Here is a 16790-nt window from a genome sequence, read left to right as displayed (position 1 = left end):
CTAAGCTACAGAAGCAGCCGAGAGACCCATCTCAGCCTCCCTGCCACTTCTCAGACACCGGAGGCATTCGCTCAGCTCAAGGCCTTGCTCTTGGCTGTCCTCTCTTCCTGGCACACTTGCTTCCAAAATCTGCGGGGCTGGCTCCCTCCCATCCTCACATCTTTGCTCAGAGGTCACCTTGTCCAGGAAACCTTTCCCAGCTCTGCTCCCCTCCTGTCTCTCTTCCCAGTTTCGTTGCTCTCCTGAGAGCCTCTGGTTTGTTAACACAGAAAATAAGATAATTGTTTTGTTTCTTGTTTGCCTCTCCCTGCGAGAACTGTAAGCTCTGTGAGGGCAGGGCTTTCTTCTCTCTGTTTTGTCTATGACTATATCTGCTCCCAGCTCCTAGAACCCTGCTTGGCACATTGTAGGTGCTTAATAAATAGTTACCAAATAAGTGAACAAGAGGCCCCATTACTGCTCAGGCTTCTGAATTTGCATTTCCTCGCAAGATGGTCCTGGACAGCCTGTGCAAGCTCAGGAAGCCTTGTCTGGATGGCCCTCTGTGTTTGGGCATTGGATGCACAAACATTTCCAGTTTTGCCAATTGCTGTTCCATTGGTGATAAGTATAATGAAATCGATTTAGCTTGCCTTTCTCATATTTGTCCTGCTGTTTTAAGAAGTCTCCTTTGTATGCACATACTGTATTTTCTTTTGCACTTGAAAATTTGAGTTTAAGAGGATGGATTTCACATGTAGTATTCCTACTATGATTAAAAATAGAAAAAAGAATCCTGCCTCTCTTTCCTTTTGCCAGTTGTTAGGGGCCATCTCAGCCAGGGCCTCAGAACCGTGTGCAGATTAAGCTGGAGCGTGCACAGGAAGAGTGGAGGTCTCTGCTGAAAATTCTTGCAAATTCTGTTTAAAAGTATACGGTTTTAAAGTGCTTTTGAACAAGGAGCCATGGGTAGCTGAAGTAGGACTATACCTTGGAGTTGGCTGGTCAGGGAACACTGTGTGCAGATGCAAGTAGATGTCACATAGGAGAGAAGGAGGGTGATGCCTCAGAGCTGGAGAACACAGGAAACAGAGCTGGAGAAAGGGGGAAAGCACTGGCTACTCCCACCACCATGGGGGAAATGGGAGAGGCCAATCTGTGTTCCAGCTGGAGAAGGCAGTCATGCCTGTGCACCTCTCTACCTTTCGGTTATAGGTGAGGAAGATACAGTTGGCCAGGAGAAAGGAGGGAACAGGGTATTGAACATCTTTTCCTTTCTTTACCTGCTTCCAGCTAAGCCTAGAAATTGACATCAAAGTCTGGAAGACCTCTGTACCGACTTGGTCTGAAACCCTGGAGCAGCTCTTGGAGATGGGCAACTCCAGCTAAGCAAGGGAATGAGCTAGTGAGAAGGGCTCTGTCCACTGGTAAGGGCTGGGGGAGCATGGAGGCTCCCTGTGACTCTGGACGAGTGATTTGTTACCTGCAACGAATGCAATGAATCAATTGTGTGTGTGTGTGTGTTAAGACTTTATTTACTTGCAAGAGAGAGAAAGAGCATGAATTCAAGCAGGGAGGGACAGAGGGAGAGGGAGAAAGAATCTGAAGCTGACTCCATACTGAGCATGGAGCCTGACGAGAGCCTCGATCCTACGACCACGAGATCATGACTCAAGCCAAAACCAAGAGTCAGATGCTCAGCCGGCTGCGCCACCCAGATGCCCCCAGACTGGCTGTTTTGATGGCAAGCTTTACTTCTTGGTAATGAGAACACTGAGTGGGAAATTCATAGCTCTGGTTCTCAGATCTGTCACCTTTGGGTCACATGACTAGATTACCATCACTTTCCACGTGACAGCTTCACCTTTTAACCAGAATCCTAAATGATCAAGGAATTAATTTTTGTGTCTCAGACACTGAGAGTGACAGCTAATGTCCATAGGAGCAGGACTAGAAAGAGACCAGAATGCATTTCTTACATAAGAAAAAAAGGAATCTCCCAAGAAGATGGACATGGAAGTCTTCCCCTGTGAGAGGAGGAGGGATGAATGGATGCTGAAGCCATCCAACAGCTATGGACACCCCCCCGGGCCTTCCTTTTTCCTGAGAGCCCAGACCGGAAGGGGGCTCTTTCTTGACTTCACGTGGAAGGGTAAGCTGACCAAGGAGATGGATGTCCGAGAAGTTTCCTCCAGGATGAATTACGTCCTCGCTAGGGAAGGGAGGAAGGGCTTTGGGGGCTGACAGCTGAAGACAAAGGCAAAGAAAATTTAGCTCAAAAGGAGCAGAGAAACATGCCTTCGTGAATCGCTTGGATGCTGTCAGGGCTCTGGCTAGAAAAAGAAGTACAATGTGAAGGTAAAGTGCAAGGTGCTGGAGAGGCTTTGATGCAAGAGGACCCAGCAAGTGAAGTTAAGAAAGAAGACTATTAGGGAGGTTGACACTGAAGACACAGAAAGCAAAGGCCCTAATTATATCTTAGAACTCAGTGTCTGAAGGCAGGGTTTAATACTTCTCATGCTTCCTCATCTTAGTAAAGATGCCAGTTTTTATGTAACTTTGGTGCTGGATGTGGCGGTTACTGATGGCTAGGTCGGGGGGCAGGAAGAACTATCTGGGTGAAGCCTGGTATTTGAACTCCAGGCTGTAGATGCCATGCTACCATCTCAGCTGCAGGCCCGGTGTGGCAGGAAGAGGAGCTTCTTCTGAGAGCTTTCCTTACTGTGTGCTCTTGGGCAATTTACTCCTCTGTGCTTCAGCTTCCCACACGTTAAACAAGGAGGGTGGGTTAGACAGCCTAGTCAACCTCTTCAGTTCAAAGGTCCCATTGCTTTAAATCCCTTTGGACACTGAAGTCATGAGATTCAAGTGTTTTGACATCAGAGGTGCCTTTATGTGGACCTCTGCCAGAATCTGCCTGCTTGCCACTCACAGGGTACTGGGGCACCTATAAAGTTTTGCATGGTGGAGTGTCACCTGTGAGAACAAGTCAGATCTGCTTTTGATCCTCTCTGAGAGAACCACTTGCCCTCGGGAGAAGCATGTCTCCTGTGGGTGCTCCCTGAGCAGGAGTGGTTCTGTGCTCCGGAGGTGTCTCTACCTTCAAGTTCCAGCCTCAGCCCTTGGGGTCATCTGGAGTTTCTGGTCCCATCTGGGGGCTTCCAGTCTTGCCCTCTATCTGAATTAGATGATCAAGGGGAACACATCTGGCTCAGAGGGTATCTGGGGATGCCTGGAATTTTCTCTGAGGGTTCCTAGAGCGACCTAAGAAGACAGAAGCCACTTGCACCATATGGAAATAGGGGTTACCAAAACTCTAACTGGGTAAGCAACCCACTTGTGTCTGGCCAAACTCTCTTGGTCTCCAGGGTCGGAACAGAAACTAACCCCAAGGAAAGGCCAGTTACAAGGCTATGTGTCTTTATCACTAATAGGTGTTTAGGGGAGCAGGAGGGTCCCATATCCTCACCCCTTGGTCAGCCAAGCTTAGCTCCATAGTAAGACAGCAAGGCTTCTCCCTGTATGCTTAGCAGAGGTGGCTTGCACAAAATACTCTGGAAAACTAAGAATATTTTCAAAAAGCCAATCCCTGGACAGAGATTTCAGGGACAAGAAGCGGAAGCATCATCTTCTGATCTTGTCAGTATAATTGCATCTAAGATACACACACACACAAACACACACACACAAACACAATGGAGCTGATGGGTCCACAGTGCGTATCAGCCTCTGTTCCCTCCCTGCATCAATAACAACTTCCTGCAGAACCCACCTAAGTCTGTCTCTTCAAGACTTAGACACAACCATCCCTGCTTAGAACACAGCCACTGGAGCCCAACCATGCAGACAAAGATCCTGCCATATCAGTTACAAGCCTGGTGGCTGCCTCATGCTGTTACTCAAAGTCTCTGGACCTCAGTTTCATCATATGTGGGATGAAATGGGAATAATAAAAAGTTATCTACTCATAGGGCTGCCATGGGACTTTAATGGGTGAATCATATAAAGCTCTTGAACTAGTCTCTGGCACATAATTGAGCTCCCCAAAAGTCCTAACCAGCATTGATAGCATCATTGCTATCATTGCTGCTGCCCTGCACACTTGCCACAATACACCCCATGTTCTCAGCACCCATGACCACACACTCCCTGCCTGCCCCTTGCTCTCCCAGGCCTCCCCATCTCTTAGCACTTATAGTTCCCCTGTCCATAAGAGCCACCCAAACTTCCCTTTCAGGCAAGCTCCTGTTCCTCCATCAAGACCCAGATCAAATACTACCTCCTCTGTCACGCCCCCTGAAGCAGTTACAGATCCCTTCTCTGTGCATACAGCTATCACGGAATTTAAAAATTGCTGTACCAGACATAAACTCCTGAAGGGCAGATGTCTTCGCAAGCACATTCCCAACACACCCCCTGGGCCACAGCAGGTGCCTGACAAATGGGAGTGGTGTGATACCAAGAGAAAGTGGTCATCAGAGCCCCATGTATCAGATAACTCCTCAATGTGGGCTTAAATAAAAAAGGCAGACCTGGAGGTTATGAGGGCGTAAGTGTCCCACCCTTCCCCCCACCCCCTGCCTATGTTCTTGTGGAATTGTCAAAAAAAATGAAGAAGTAAGGAAAAGTGATAGAGCTGCTAATTCTTGATCCAATGCCCCAAAACTGTTCCCCCACAGAGTCTCTTCTATCTCAACACACCCAGTTAGAAACCACCACCTCACCCTTCTAACACTGTGGACATAAGCTCTACCAAGTCCTATTGGTTAACTTTCCAGAATGGCCCCCAAATTTGTGCACTTAGCATCATTTCCCAAATGCTCTCTCCCCCATAACTTCATCCCTGGATCTCTTGGCTCAGCATATGCTCTCTTCCCTGAACATCAGGAAAGGGGGATCATTTTTAAATGCAGGTCTGATCCTAGAGCTTTCCTATGTAACTTCGCACTGCACTTGGCATCAAATCAAGCTCCTTGCAGGACCCCATGGCCCCTGCCTGATCAGCCCCTGACTTCTTCCCCACACTCCCCCTGATATCACTTTCCTCCCCCCACTTCCATCACCAACAACAACCTTAGCTATGCTGGGTCTTCTCACGTTCTGGAACAAGCCAGGCTTTTCCTACCTCAGGACATTTGCATATGCTGTTCCCCCTGCCTGGGAAGCTATTCCTGCCCTTCCCATAGTTGGTTCCTTTTCTTCATTTATACTCAGCCTAAATGTCAACTCTTTGGAGAGTCTTTCTCTGACACTCTTGCCCAAGGGAGGCTCTCCCCCCACCCCGCACATTATCTGAGGTCTCAGCACCAGGTTTGTTTGCTTCAAATCACTTAACATATACCATTGGTCTCATTGATTTTGTCCTTTCTTCTCAGAGAAATGGGAGACCTATGAGGGCAGGGACTGCATCTGTTGTGTTCCCTGTTGCCCCTCCACACATGGTATGGCATCCAAATGAATGCATTTTTGTTGAATGGCAGATGGCATTAAATATCCAGCACATGCCAAACAAGCTGCCATAGGAGTGTATGTGTAGCTCATTAGACCTTCAGAACAACCTCCAAAAGTACTTACAATTCACACTTTACATATCCAGAAGCCAGTTAGGAAATGAACTTGTCTTACGCCGTAAAGTCAGTAAGTGGTAGAGGTGGGAGTGACACTCAGTCTCACTTTTCCTGCCATGCCAACTGCTCTCCAAACCCCCTCACTGCCTGTAATATGGCCAAGCTTTCAGCACACACCACCAGCCTCACCATCAGCATAAATGGCATGTCAGCATAATAGGCTCCCTTCATATATTTATTTTTCCTTTGTTCAAACTTTCAAGACATCAGATTAAAGAAGACCCCGCTGAGGTGCTTACATGACTCTGGAATAATATTTGTATGGTTGTGGATTATTATTGTATTTTTCACTTGCGTGTGGTCTTTTGGGGAAATTGGATACAATCTGTCTTGCAGGCTGCATACCGCACTATTAAGCCAGCCAACGTGAGGACCACAAGGTGGGGATGGGAAAGGTTGGGATAGGTTGACATGGGGCAAGATCAAAGGAAAACTTGCCTACTAAAGTGATCATGGCAGTGATCTCCTAACCACCTACTAGAATTAACAGTGTAAAGGGACAAGTATGATCAAAGCCCGCCAAAGCAAGGCCAGTTAGCCATGGATCCCACCAGCACAGCTTGAAGTCCAATTCAGAAAGTGTATCTACAATTAAAATCTCCACCACCAACAACAAAATAGCCAGATGTGGACCATGACATTGGTCATTGGTCATGCCAACAAAGGTTCATAATGGTAGGTACTGATATTATCCCTATTTCAGAGAAAGGAAAACTGAGGAAAAGAATGGCTCAGTAACTTCCAAAAGGTCAGAGCTGTCAAATAGGATGGGCGTCACTTCCATATTTCTACACTGCCTTGCGGCAAGCATTCCCATGGCAGGAAGACTCCAGGTTACCATGTCCCTTCTAAATATGCAGGCTTTCTTTCCCCTTCTCCAATTTCTAATATTTAAACTGATTTTCTTTATTTTTATTATTTTTTTAAAAGATTTTATTATTTATTTGACAGAGACACAGCGAGAGAGGGAACACAAGCAGGAGGAGTGGGAGAGGGAGAAGCAGGCTTCCCGCTGAGCAGGGAGCCCAATGTGGGGCTTGATCCCAGGACCCTGAGATCGTGACCCTAGCTCAAGGCAGACACTTAACAGACTGAGCCACTCAGGTGCCCCTAAACTGATTTCCTTTAATATGTCTACATCTCATACAGCCTTTTATGGGAAAAGGGAAGGAAGGCATCTGTTTCTAAACAAAATGGTCCAGTGGTGAGCAGTTAAGTAAGAGGGCAATGCCACACCCAATGCAGTCTGTGCTCCGTGCTGGTGAGTTTCCTTCTTCCCCATCAACCCAGCTACTGCTGCAGACCCCAGCGTTGTCTTGAGAAATCACAGTCCAACGCAGAGATTGCCACTGACCTTTGTTTAGCCCAGCAGTTCCCAAAAACATTTAACCATGGGAACCTATCTTGAGAAACACCTATTCCACCTGCCAAACAAATGTGGGGAAATGCTTACCTGACCTCTGAGGGATCCGCTGGCTCTAAAAGAGGGGTGTGTGTGTGTGGGGGGGATAGAGCCAGCGTGGCTTCCCCAGGGAGGAAACCCCGTAGCAGCATGACCCTTGCTCTTCCAGCTTTTCCCCCAGGTCACCCCAGCAGCCTGGCTTCGAGCCAGGTCCCTGGCCTTGGCCTTCAGGGACTTACCCCACGCCCACCCCAGACTCTTGGAGAACAACATCTGCTGTCCCTTGAGTTTCCAGAGATTTCCCATTCTGCTTCTCTATGTTTATAATCTGAGAAACGATCGCAGAAAGGACAGGCTGAGCAAGGGACGGCTGGGGCACAGATGACCCATGGAGCCAAATGGGATGGCAGGGGGGACTCTCCTTAGGATCTGACCCACACGACTCATCACCAGGCTCTGGAAAGGACAAACTCACACCCTTAGTTGCCCTGGGAGCTTGACAATTTATGAGGTGGTCCGTGCGCATTACATTCCTGCATCTCCCCGAACTCTTATGTACCGTTGCCATCTTCCCCGTGATATCCAGTGGAGGAGGAGGTCTTGCAAAGGGGAAGGGCAATGTCCAAAATCACAGCAGGGCGTAAGTGATGACCAGGATCTTTGTCTGGGACACATGACCTATTGGGAGCTCTCTCCTGGCATCCCCCCTGCCACCTTCCCCATCCATTTGGGGGTGCCATGGTGTGGCCGAGAATCCAAGAAGGATAACTTGGCCGTCCTGGCGATACAGAGGGGTTGGGGGGAAGTTTGATACCGATAGAGCAAAGGACGGTTTAGATGGGGGTCTTAGACTGCAATAGAGTTGGAAATGGAAGACTCAGATGGGAGAGAGAGGAGCCCTCCCCAACCACAGCACCCCCCCACCCCTGCAATCTACTCTCTAGAGTACGTTTCCCTGGGCTGGGGAGCTGCAGCCTGGGGATTGGAGGGCAGCAGGTGTGGAGGCTTCAGCAGAAGGCACAGTCACTGTGCCCATCCCTGGACACCTCAGCCACCACCGGGGGTCCATGAGGGCTCTCTCAAGGTTTGCAGAGCAAGGACATGTGTGTCAGCCCTTGTGACACTGGCTTTGCTCCAGAATCTATCACCAAGTGATTCTCTTGGTCCTGAAACAAATGGTGTTCTCTGAATGCTGCACACTTTCCTCCAAGGTCTGGAGAAACAGGGACTCCCAGGGCCTCAGCATGGGCAGTCACACCAGTTCACTGCCCAAGCAGATGGCCTGGCTCTGAAGACAGGGTCCCCACATTCCCTAGTCTTCCTGATGTCAGTGGCAGTATGTGTGTGCATGTGAATGGGAGTCTACCCAAAAAAGAAGGGACAGACCAGATGGACTGTCAGCCCTGCCGCCTTCAGTGTGGCTTCTTGCTTAGTGTCCCAATACCCCAGTGGAGCTAGCTAGCTATTTAGCTCTTTCCAGCCCTTCTCTGGGGCAGGTCCCTGGTGCTGCAGACTTGGGTTGGACCCTGGCTCCAGCCAGGAGCCACTGGCTGGGTGAGACCTCCTCCAAGAGTGGGTGCTGCTTCTCAGAGTTCCCCACTTCCCCTCAACTTCTTGTTTCTGTGAGAGCTAGGGAGGACTGCCGCCAGTGTTCTGAGGGACAGAGGCAGCTGGCCTGAGGCTTCTTTCTCTTGAGGACATTTCCAGCTGGGACTGTTCTGGACTGGAGTGGGCATGAGGCTTCATCTGGTAGGCAAGTTCCCAGAGTGTGGGGGACTCTGTTGGCAGCACAGTTGGATTCAGGACTAGGTTCCTGAGCTCTGAATGTCAGGATCAAGTTCACTGGCCTGAACATTTGGCTGGCCTTTGAATTAAACTCCATTTTTGCACAAGTGACTAGGGGCATGCAGATTGCAAAGGGCCAGCCAATCTGGAAAAGGTAAGGAGGCAAAGCTGTTCCATGAAGGCCAGAGCTTGGCTGTCCTCGGCAGACCACGTGGGGTAAGGCAGCAGAGGGCATCCACTGGAGAGTGCTCTGCAGATGTTCATGAACATGGTGGCACCGAGGGTCCATTGGAGCACCTAGAGGAGCTGTGGGGTCCAGAGATGAGAACCCATAGGACAAGGAGGTGGGGCCAGAGAGAGGTGGGCATGGAGAGCAGCTGTCTTCCTACCCCAGGTCATACAAGCTCATGCCCTCTGGAGTCAGGAACCTCTGGACTGAGTCTCCTCAGCAGCATCTCTGCTTGAATATTCATAGTGAAAGCAAACTCACTACTTCTTGGGTCTTGGGACATTCTTTCCATCATGGATGGCTCCTGCTGTTTGAAATGTCTGCCACACGTTGAATCAATAACTCTCCCTGTAGCTCCCTCCATCTTTTTGGGATAACCATCTGCCCCCGATATCCCTTCAAATGTTGGGTTTCATGCATCCCCAGTCTTCCTCAGATTAAATGTTCCAAGTGTCCCCCACATGATGCAACCTTCACCCCCTCCTCTCCTAGAACTTCCCCCCTGCTGAGTTCCCGTTTCCCCTGAAGTATGCTCTGAGACACACCATGAGACAACCATGGCACTCATAGTCTGTCTGACCATCCATGGTGTGAGACTCTGCCTTGACCCACTAATCTAAACTCAAAAGGGCTTCTCAGGTGGTGCCTAGAGAATTCCACTGCTGTAGAGGTCAGTGCTGTCTGACTGGGCTCTGGAGGATTCTGGGGCTCCTTGGAGACTGTCTGGGGCCACAGGGGGCATGAAGAGGGTGGGGCCAGTGGGTGGGGTGCGCCTGCTCTGGTCCTGCCATTCCTACCTAACTAGAACAAAAGTATTTGAGCATGTTTTAAAATGGGGCTGCTACATAGACTTGGGTTTGAAGCAAGAGCACCACAGCTTAAAAATGTCCAAAACTGCTGGCATTGCCTAACGTGATTTAGTCTTCTGTCACATGCCATCCCTGGGCCATCTCCCCGCTCCCATCGATGTGCAAACACCTCAGCTCAGGCCAGCACCAAAGAAAAGGGGCCATTACCCCCAGACTGGGAGACCCAGGGCACTCCATCCTTCTGCTCCCATGGACATGTGAACCCCTGGCTCTGCTCTGTTTGTAGGAACACAGAGGTCATGGGCAGGTGCAGCGGGCTTGCACATGGGTGTGGGGGATCCCTGTACCACTCACATGCTCTCAGTGTGGGCTGCATGAGCATCACATGATAGGGACTCGGGGATCGGGACAAGCAATGCCCACGTGGTGTGCAGGTATACTGAGTGTGCAGGAGGCAGGCGCCAGGGGGCCCCCAGCTGGAAGGCAGGGCCCTGTCCCAGCCAACAATAAGGTCATTTCCCCAGCCTCCTGGTTGGGGGTGTGGGGGACACTCACAGGGCAGCGTCTCAGCGCTATTCTTCTGGATCATTATGCAGAGCTGTAGCACCAGTTGGGGGGCGCTCTCCAGGAAGGTCTCAAGGAGGCGCAACATGTTGACGTCTGCATATTCGTACATCATAGCCCAGTAGAAGCGTCGCTGGTGTTCCTTCTGCCGCTGGCTCTGAATTCCCAGGTACATGGTGCGGATATACCTGCCGAGAGAACAAGACAGAGCACAGAGGGCATGGGTAGGGGCAGGGAATGTGGGAGGGTCACCCCATCCCCCAAAACCAAGACTGCCTGTGCCCATGTCCCCTCCTTCGCTCTGACATCTTCCAGATGCTTGGACCAGGGTTTTTTTCCCCCAGCCCCCAGACAGGGTGCTAAGTCTTTGGGGTGGAGGAGTTGGGGGTGGAGGGGATGGGCAGTCCAGGGAAGGGGTGTCTTAGTCAAGTCCTCCCCTTCCTGGCCTCGGTTTACTGATCTAAAAAAATGAACAGTGGAAGAGTGGGACCAGATGATCTCCCAGGGCCTGCCAGGGATGCATCACAGGTGAGCTCTGAGGACGTGATTGTTCTCACATTCAGGACCCCAGTGGGAACGTTCCATCAGGATTTCCCCTCTGCCATGTAGCCCTGCCCCTCTCTGGGGGAGGAGGAAAGGGAAGGAGCATTTGTGAATCTCCTACAGGAGATTTGTGAATCTCCGACCAATCGCAGATTGGTCAGCCACGTGGGGCCAAGGTCCTGGGTGACAGTTAGGTGTCCCTCTCGTGTAGGACAGACAGGGAGCCGCTGCACCATCCCAGCATGGGCTCCACATCTGGATGGTAGAATGACAAGGAACTGGCCCATGGCTGTTGGACAGAAAGTTCAAGCATTCCACTAGGGAGACACGGAACCGGCAACAGAGCCTCTGTCCAAGGGTGGCATAGGACACAGTCATTCTGGTGTACTGACCCTGCTCTGTCAGAGAGGGACAAACAGCAAAGAAAGTGGGATTAGGTAGAGGGCACGGGCTCAGGATTCAAATGCTGGTTCTGTTATTTGCCAATTGTAGGAACTTGTATGAATTACTCCAACTCTGTGTCCCTGCTACCCTTCTTCAACATGGAGAAGAGAGTCAGCATCATGGGCTTGGAAGCGAGATCAGAGAGATAACAGCCATGGTGGACATGCCTCTCGGGTACCCATGGCTCACTTACACCTGAATTTTTCAGAAGCTGTCTCTAAGCCACAGTGAAGGGGAGGATGAAAGGTACCATCTAAGATAGCCAGCGGTCTCTGAGGCTGAGCCCGGGACAGAAAGGTTAGTAGGGCCAGGAAGAAAGTGAGGTTCAGGATCTATTTAGGATCAGGAACATGAATCACATCCCAAGGGCCACAGCCAACAGGATAGAACCACATGTGTGACCTTGACTGTCCCCTGGGAATGTATAATGTGCCCTCTAAAACACTAAGCATGAATTAGCAAGATTGAGAGAGCAGGGTTGATATACTGTGTGGTCCCTGTGGTCCTCAGGCACAGCCAGCAGCGTAGCTGGGCTGCTAGGCACTCTCTCCTCTCTGTCGCCATCACCACCCCCAGCCTCGTCCCCACTAGCACCCCTCTTGCCTCAATCACAGCAAGGGCCTCCTAATTGGCCTCTCAGTGTCCACTCTTGCCCCAGAACACAGCAGTTTTTTGAAAATCGTAAATGCAATCATGTCATCCCCCTGCTTCTTCCAACCCTCCCACGGCCTCCCATAATGCTTAGAATAAGATTCAAACTGCTCTCGTGGCTCATGGAACCCTGTCTGCCTCTCCAACCCCATCTCCCACTCTCTCCCCACTCCTTTCTTGTATCTTCTCGGTCTCTTGAAGAGCCCATAAGCTTGTCTACTGTTCACACCATCTCCCCAGTGCCAATGGAATGTAGAAGGAATTATCCTGTCTTCGGAGGCTGAGGGGTCCTGGTGGGACAGCACTGTCACAACACCGTGAAGGCATCCCACACCCATTTCTGCAGGAAGTTCAGGAACAGCATCATCAAGCCAGTCACAGAGAGGGGCTCAGTATCTCCCCACTCTGGCAGCAATGGGAGGAGCAGGGAGTCACTTAAGACCTTATACTGATGTTACAGATCATGCTTTAGAAGCAAAGATTCAAAAAGCATGCATTTATAAAATAGCTTAAAACAGTAAGGAGATATCGGGAGGGAGACAAACCGTAAGAGACTCTTAGTCTCGGAAAACAAACTGAGGGCTGCTGGGGGGTGGGGTGGGAGGGAGAGGGTGGCTGGGTGATGAACACTGGGGAAGGTATGTGCTATGGTGAATGCTGTGAAGTGTGTAAGCCTGACGATTCACAGACCTGTGCCCCTGGGGCAAATAATACATTATATGATCATAAAAATAATTAATTTAAAAAAAAAAACCCAAACAGTAAAAAGATGCTGCTCTCCAATTTCAAATGGCAGGCCTCTCTCCAGAGTGCTAATCATGTACCAGACCCACCGATGAACAAATGCTCCAGGGGACTCCGGGCCCATGCAGTGGGACACAGAGCAGCCCTACTGAACCACTGGTGTGACCTGTGACAAACACCTTGGCAACGAGGAGCATGATCCCAAACCAGATGAGTAATACTGTGTCTATCTCTCTGGATCCCTAAGAGCCTTTGTGCTACAGTATCTCTGAAGACACCCACCCAGCCTCCCTGGGATAGACACCGTATTTCCCTCCTGACACCCGCCCTGCAATGAGCAGAGCAACAAACCTGCTGGAAACTAAAGCAGGCAAAGCTGGGGATGAGGACCAAGGGCAGGGCAGCTCCGTGGGGGGGCTTGGTGGGGGCAGGAGGTGCATCTGGTTAGCCTGCTGTTGGAGTCCTGCAAGGCCTAGTGGGGGCACATCTGGTCATTGCCGTTTAACTTACTGGTAAACTGAGGCTCTGGAGTGAAACAGAGCACTGAATTGTGGTTCTGTTTCAGGTTCTGTGACTTATGGGCTGTGTGTGTCCCATGAGTCATCTGCAAATCAAGGGACTGAGGGAGGCTGGGAAAAGGGCAGGGATGGTGTCAGAAAGCTACAAGGTCACTGAGAGAAAGAGAGACAGAGAGTGAGACAGAAAGACACAGAGATACAGAGACAGAGTGAGACAGAGATACAGAGACAAGGAGACAGACTGAGACAGAGAGACAGAGATACAAAGAGACAGATACAGAGACAAAGAGACAGAGAGAGATAGAGGGACAGAGAATGAGACAGAGAAACAGAGAAAGAGATACAGAGACCAGCAGGGAGAAACACATACCCACAGAGAAGAGACACAGAACGAGAGACAGAGAGAGATGTGGGAGGGAACAGAAAGAGAGAGAGCGGAGAGGAAAGCAGGGTCACAATTTGGGGTCTGAGGGAGAGGATCAACTGGAAGAAATCAAGGCAAAGATAAATTTGGGGAGGAGAGGGCTTACTGTAAGGACATAGGGTCACAGGTAGTCTTGGAGGGGTATGGGAGAGCATCCAGGTGGAGGGAAGGGTCGATTTGGCCAGATCTGATGGTGGCCTGGGAAGGCAGAGCCGTGGAGGACAAAGGTGCGCTGGCTGAGGTCGGGGCTTCAGGTCCAGAAGCTCTGCGTGAACCCTGAACAGCCATGTGCCCAGTGGAGCCTTGGTGCCTTGGGTCTCACAGATCAGATGCAGGCTCCAGGACCCCAAACTGAACTCTATTCACATGAGGCAGCTGCAACACACATACTATGGGCCACAAATTCCCACAGGGACCAGATCACAAATTTATACTCCTTCAGGGGTACACTCAGACCACAGACTCTGCTTCTCCCAGCTTCACAAGGTGGCCCAAGGTGGAGGAATGCTTATGTGGCAGAGCCAAACCTACTTGTCCAGGACCCAAGCCAAGGTAGCATCAGCACTCAGATTCACCTAAGTCTGCACTGCCAGGGCAAAGGGAACACTTAATCTGCCCTCTCCTCCCCATTTTCCCCAAGTTGCCGGCCCCTTTGCCTGTCATGGCCATGGAAATGGAAGGCAATGGTCCCAGAACACGCTGACTCAACTATAACATCTGTCGGAGAAACCAACCTTGAATTTCTTCTGTGAGCGGATATCGCAAGGTATGGGAAGAAACGAGGGTGGAAGTGAGCAAAGCCAGAGCTTTGCAGCCACGCTGATGAGCAAATAGATGCTGGCAGTCCAGAGTGCACCAGGATTAAGTCCAAAACCAAATTTGGACATCTTGTCTCCTGAGACCCCAGCACAACCAGCCTCCTACCCTGTAGTGGGAGCAACATCGCAGAATCCAGTTCAGGATTTCGCAATGAAGTGCCTTCTACCTAATTCCACACCATCTGGCTCCTGCACCCTCCTCTTCTATCCCCGAGTCTTGAGCTCCCAGGAGGCCACTGAGGGTGCACGTAAAATCCTGAGTGGGTCTAGGTGACCTCTGAGGCAGCCCAGCCAGCTGTGTTCGCCTTAGCCCTTGTGCAAAGCATGGCCACAAGGTGGCGCCAGACCCTAAGCGAAGCGGGAAAGCTTCTCTGCTAGGTGATCTCATCCCCAGCAGGCAGCCTCCTAAGGCCTGCACCCTTCCATTCGCGGCACTGGGGTGCAGGTGACAGGCGAGGCCCAGGGCAGGGCCAGATGTGCTGAGTCCCCAAAGATAGGCTGTTGCTCCTCCAAAACCCTCATCTTTCCCCCTTCCCTGGCAGGTTCCGAAAGCTCACCATCCCCTGGACATTAGTTTAGGAGATAAGAGATTAAGTCCAGCTCTCTTCCTGGATTTGCATCTACATCTTATGACACCTGTCATGACATCTCTCTTCTAAGGACTTTGGATGGTGAAATGCATGGGTCTAAAAGCAGGGCGGCGTATGTCGCGTCGTAGAGCAAGGGCTCAGACCGGGCCTGGTCTCTAGGCTGTAGAGCCACATGGCCTTGGACCAGTCACTCCCCAGTCTGGGCCTGCTTGATTCATCATCACAGAGGGCAGACTGGAGGACCTGAAGCTTCCAGTGGTTTTACAACTTTGTCCTTCCTCAAGTAAGTGGCTTCGTTGAGTCTGAAATCTGGCCCGGCATCTTTACCAATAATACTAGCTGATGTAGGTATGGCATCCAGGTGCCAAGCACTGTTCTGAGAATTTCGTACTTGGGAATCCATTCAATCCTCATAGTAGCCTCTTCAATATTACCCCCATTTTCCAGATGGCGAACGAATCTGTGCTTAATGAATATTCCTCAGTTCTGGGCCCATTTTTCCGCTGGCTGTGTTACCTTAGGGGACATCCCCTAACCTCTCGGAGCCTCAGTTTCTGTATCTTTGAATTGCCTGGCCCAGAGTGCGACCCCAGGAGATGCTGAACAAATGAATGCATGCAATCATGCCCTCTCTGAGGGTCACAGGTGCTCAAACGCCTGTGAGACTAGCTGGGAGAACAGAAGACTCAGATGAAAGCTGTTGCTGCCTCCTGAGGTACTCCCCTCTCATCTTTCCTTCAGCCTACTCTGCCTACTTCCTTTCCCAGGTCTGTCTCTTCCGCTTACTTTGTAAACCATGAATTGTTTAAAGCTCCTCATATCTGCCTCCAGAAGAAACTTCTAGTTCTCTAAACACATTCTCACCCTTATACCAGCCCCTTGAAGGAAGATACTTTATCTTCTTCCTCCCATTGGCTCATCTGAGGCTCAGAGAGGTAGAGTGATTCCCCTAAAGGCACACAGCCAATGCTAGTTCAGGCAAAGCAAAGAAGGCCTTACCCAAACTATGTTGCCCCACTGGGAGTTAGCTGTAGTTCTGCCTAAAACTGGCTAGGACGGGAAATAAATGATTTCTAAAAGAGGTAGGAGGCTGAACAGATTTGCTCTCTGGGCCTGCAGTCACCTGTGGCTTCTTGTGACACTCTCAGAAACAGTACTTTGAAACCTCTGATTATGAAGAACAACCTTCTCTCAAAGCCCCAGTTGGTTTTGCGGGGCCTGAAATTTAAAGAATCTTCTTTCAGAAAAATAAAGTCTACTAAACATTTAAAGTAGAAATAGCACCAATTCTGTACTTTTTTTCCCCAAAAAGGAGAGAAAAGAACATTTTCCCATTCAGTTTAGGAGGTTAGCATTCCTGATATCAAAGCCAGAAAAACACTCTATAAGAAAATAAAACTACAGGCAATATCCCTCTTAAAAACAGATTCAAAAGTCCTCAACAAAATATTAGCCAATCAAATTCAATAACATACAGAAAGAATGATACACCATAGCCAGCTGATATTGGGAATGAATGCAAGGCTGATTCTATGTGCAAAAATCAATCAGTGTGGTCAATGATACAAATAGAGCAAAACACACATTACAGTAATTGATGCGGAAAGAAGGCATTTGACAGAATTAGACATTGATTCATGATTTAAAAGAAAGAAGAAGAAAT

General features: G+C 50.0%; 1 protein-coding gene across 1 annotated transcript in view; it reads right to left on the bottom strand.

Moving 5' to 3' along the window:
* The window catches only part of XKR6 (XK related 6), a 304939-nt gene that overhangs the window by 16491 nt on the left and 271658 nt on the right, over window positions 1–16790 (bottom strand). Inside the window, exon 2 of the mRNA XM_059372189.1 lies at window positions 10387–10583. Coding sequence (XP_059228172.1) covers window positions 10387–10583 — 197 coding nt within the window. The remainder of the gene's footprint in view (window positions 1–10386; window positions 10584–16790) is intronic.

This window comes from Mustela nigripes, chromosome 1 (assembly GCF_022355385.1).
Source record: "Mustela nigripes isolate SB6536 chromosome 1, MUSNIG.SB6536, whole genome shotgun sequence".
NCBI lineage: Eukaryota > Metazoa > Chordata > Mammalia > Carnivora > Mustelidae > Mustela > Mustela nigripes.
This window is presented reverse-complemented; position numbering and strand designations above follow the sequence as displayed.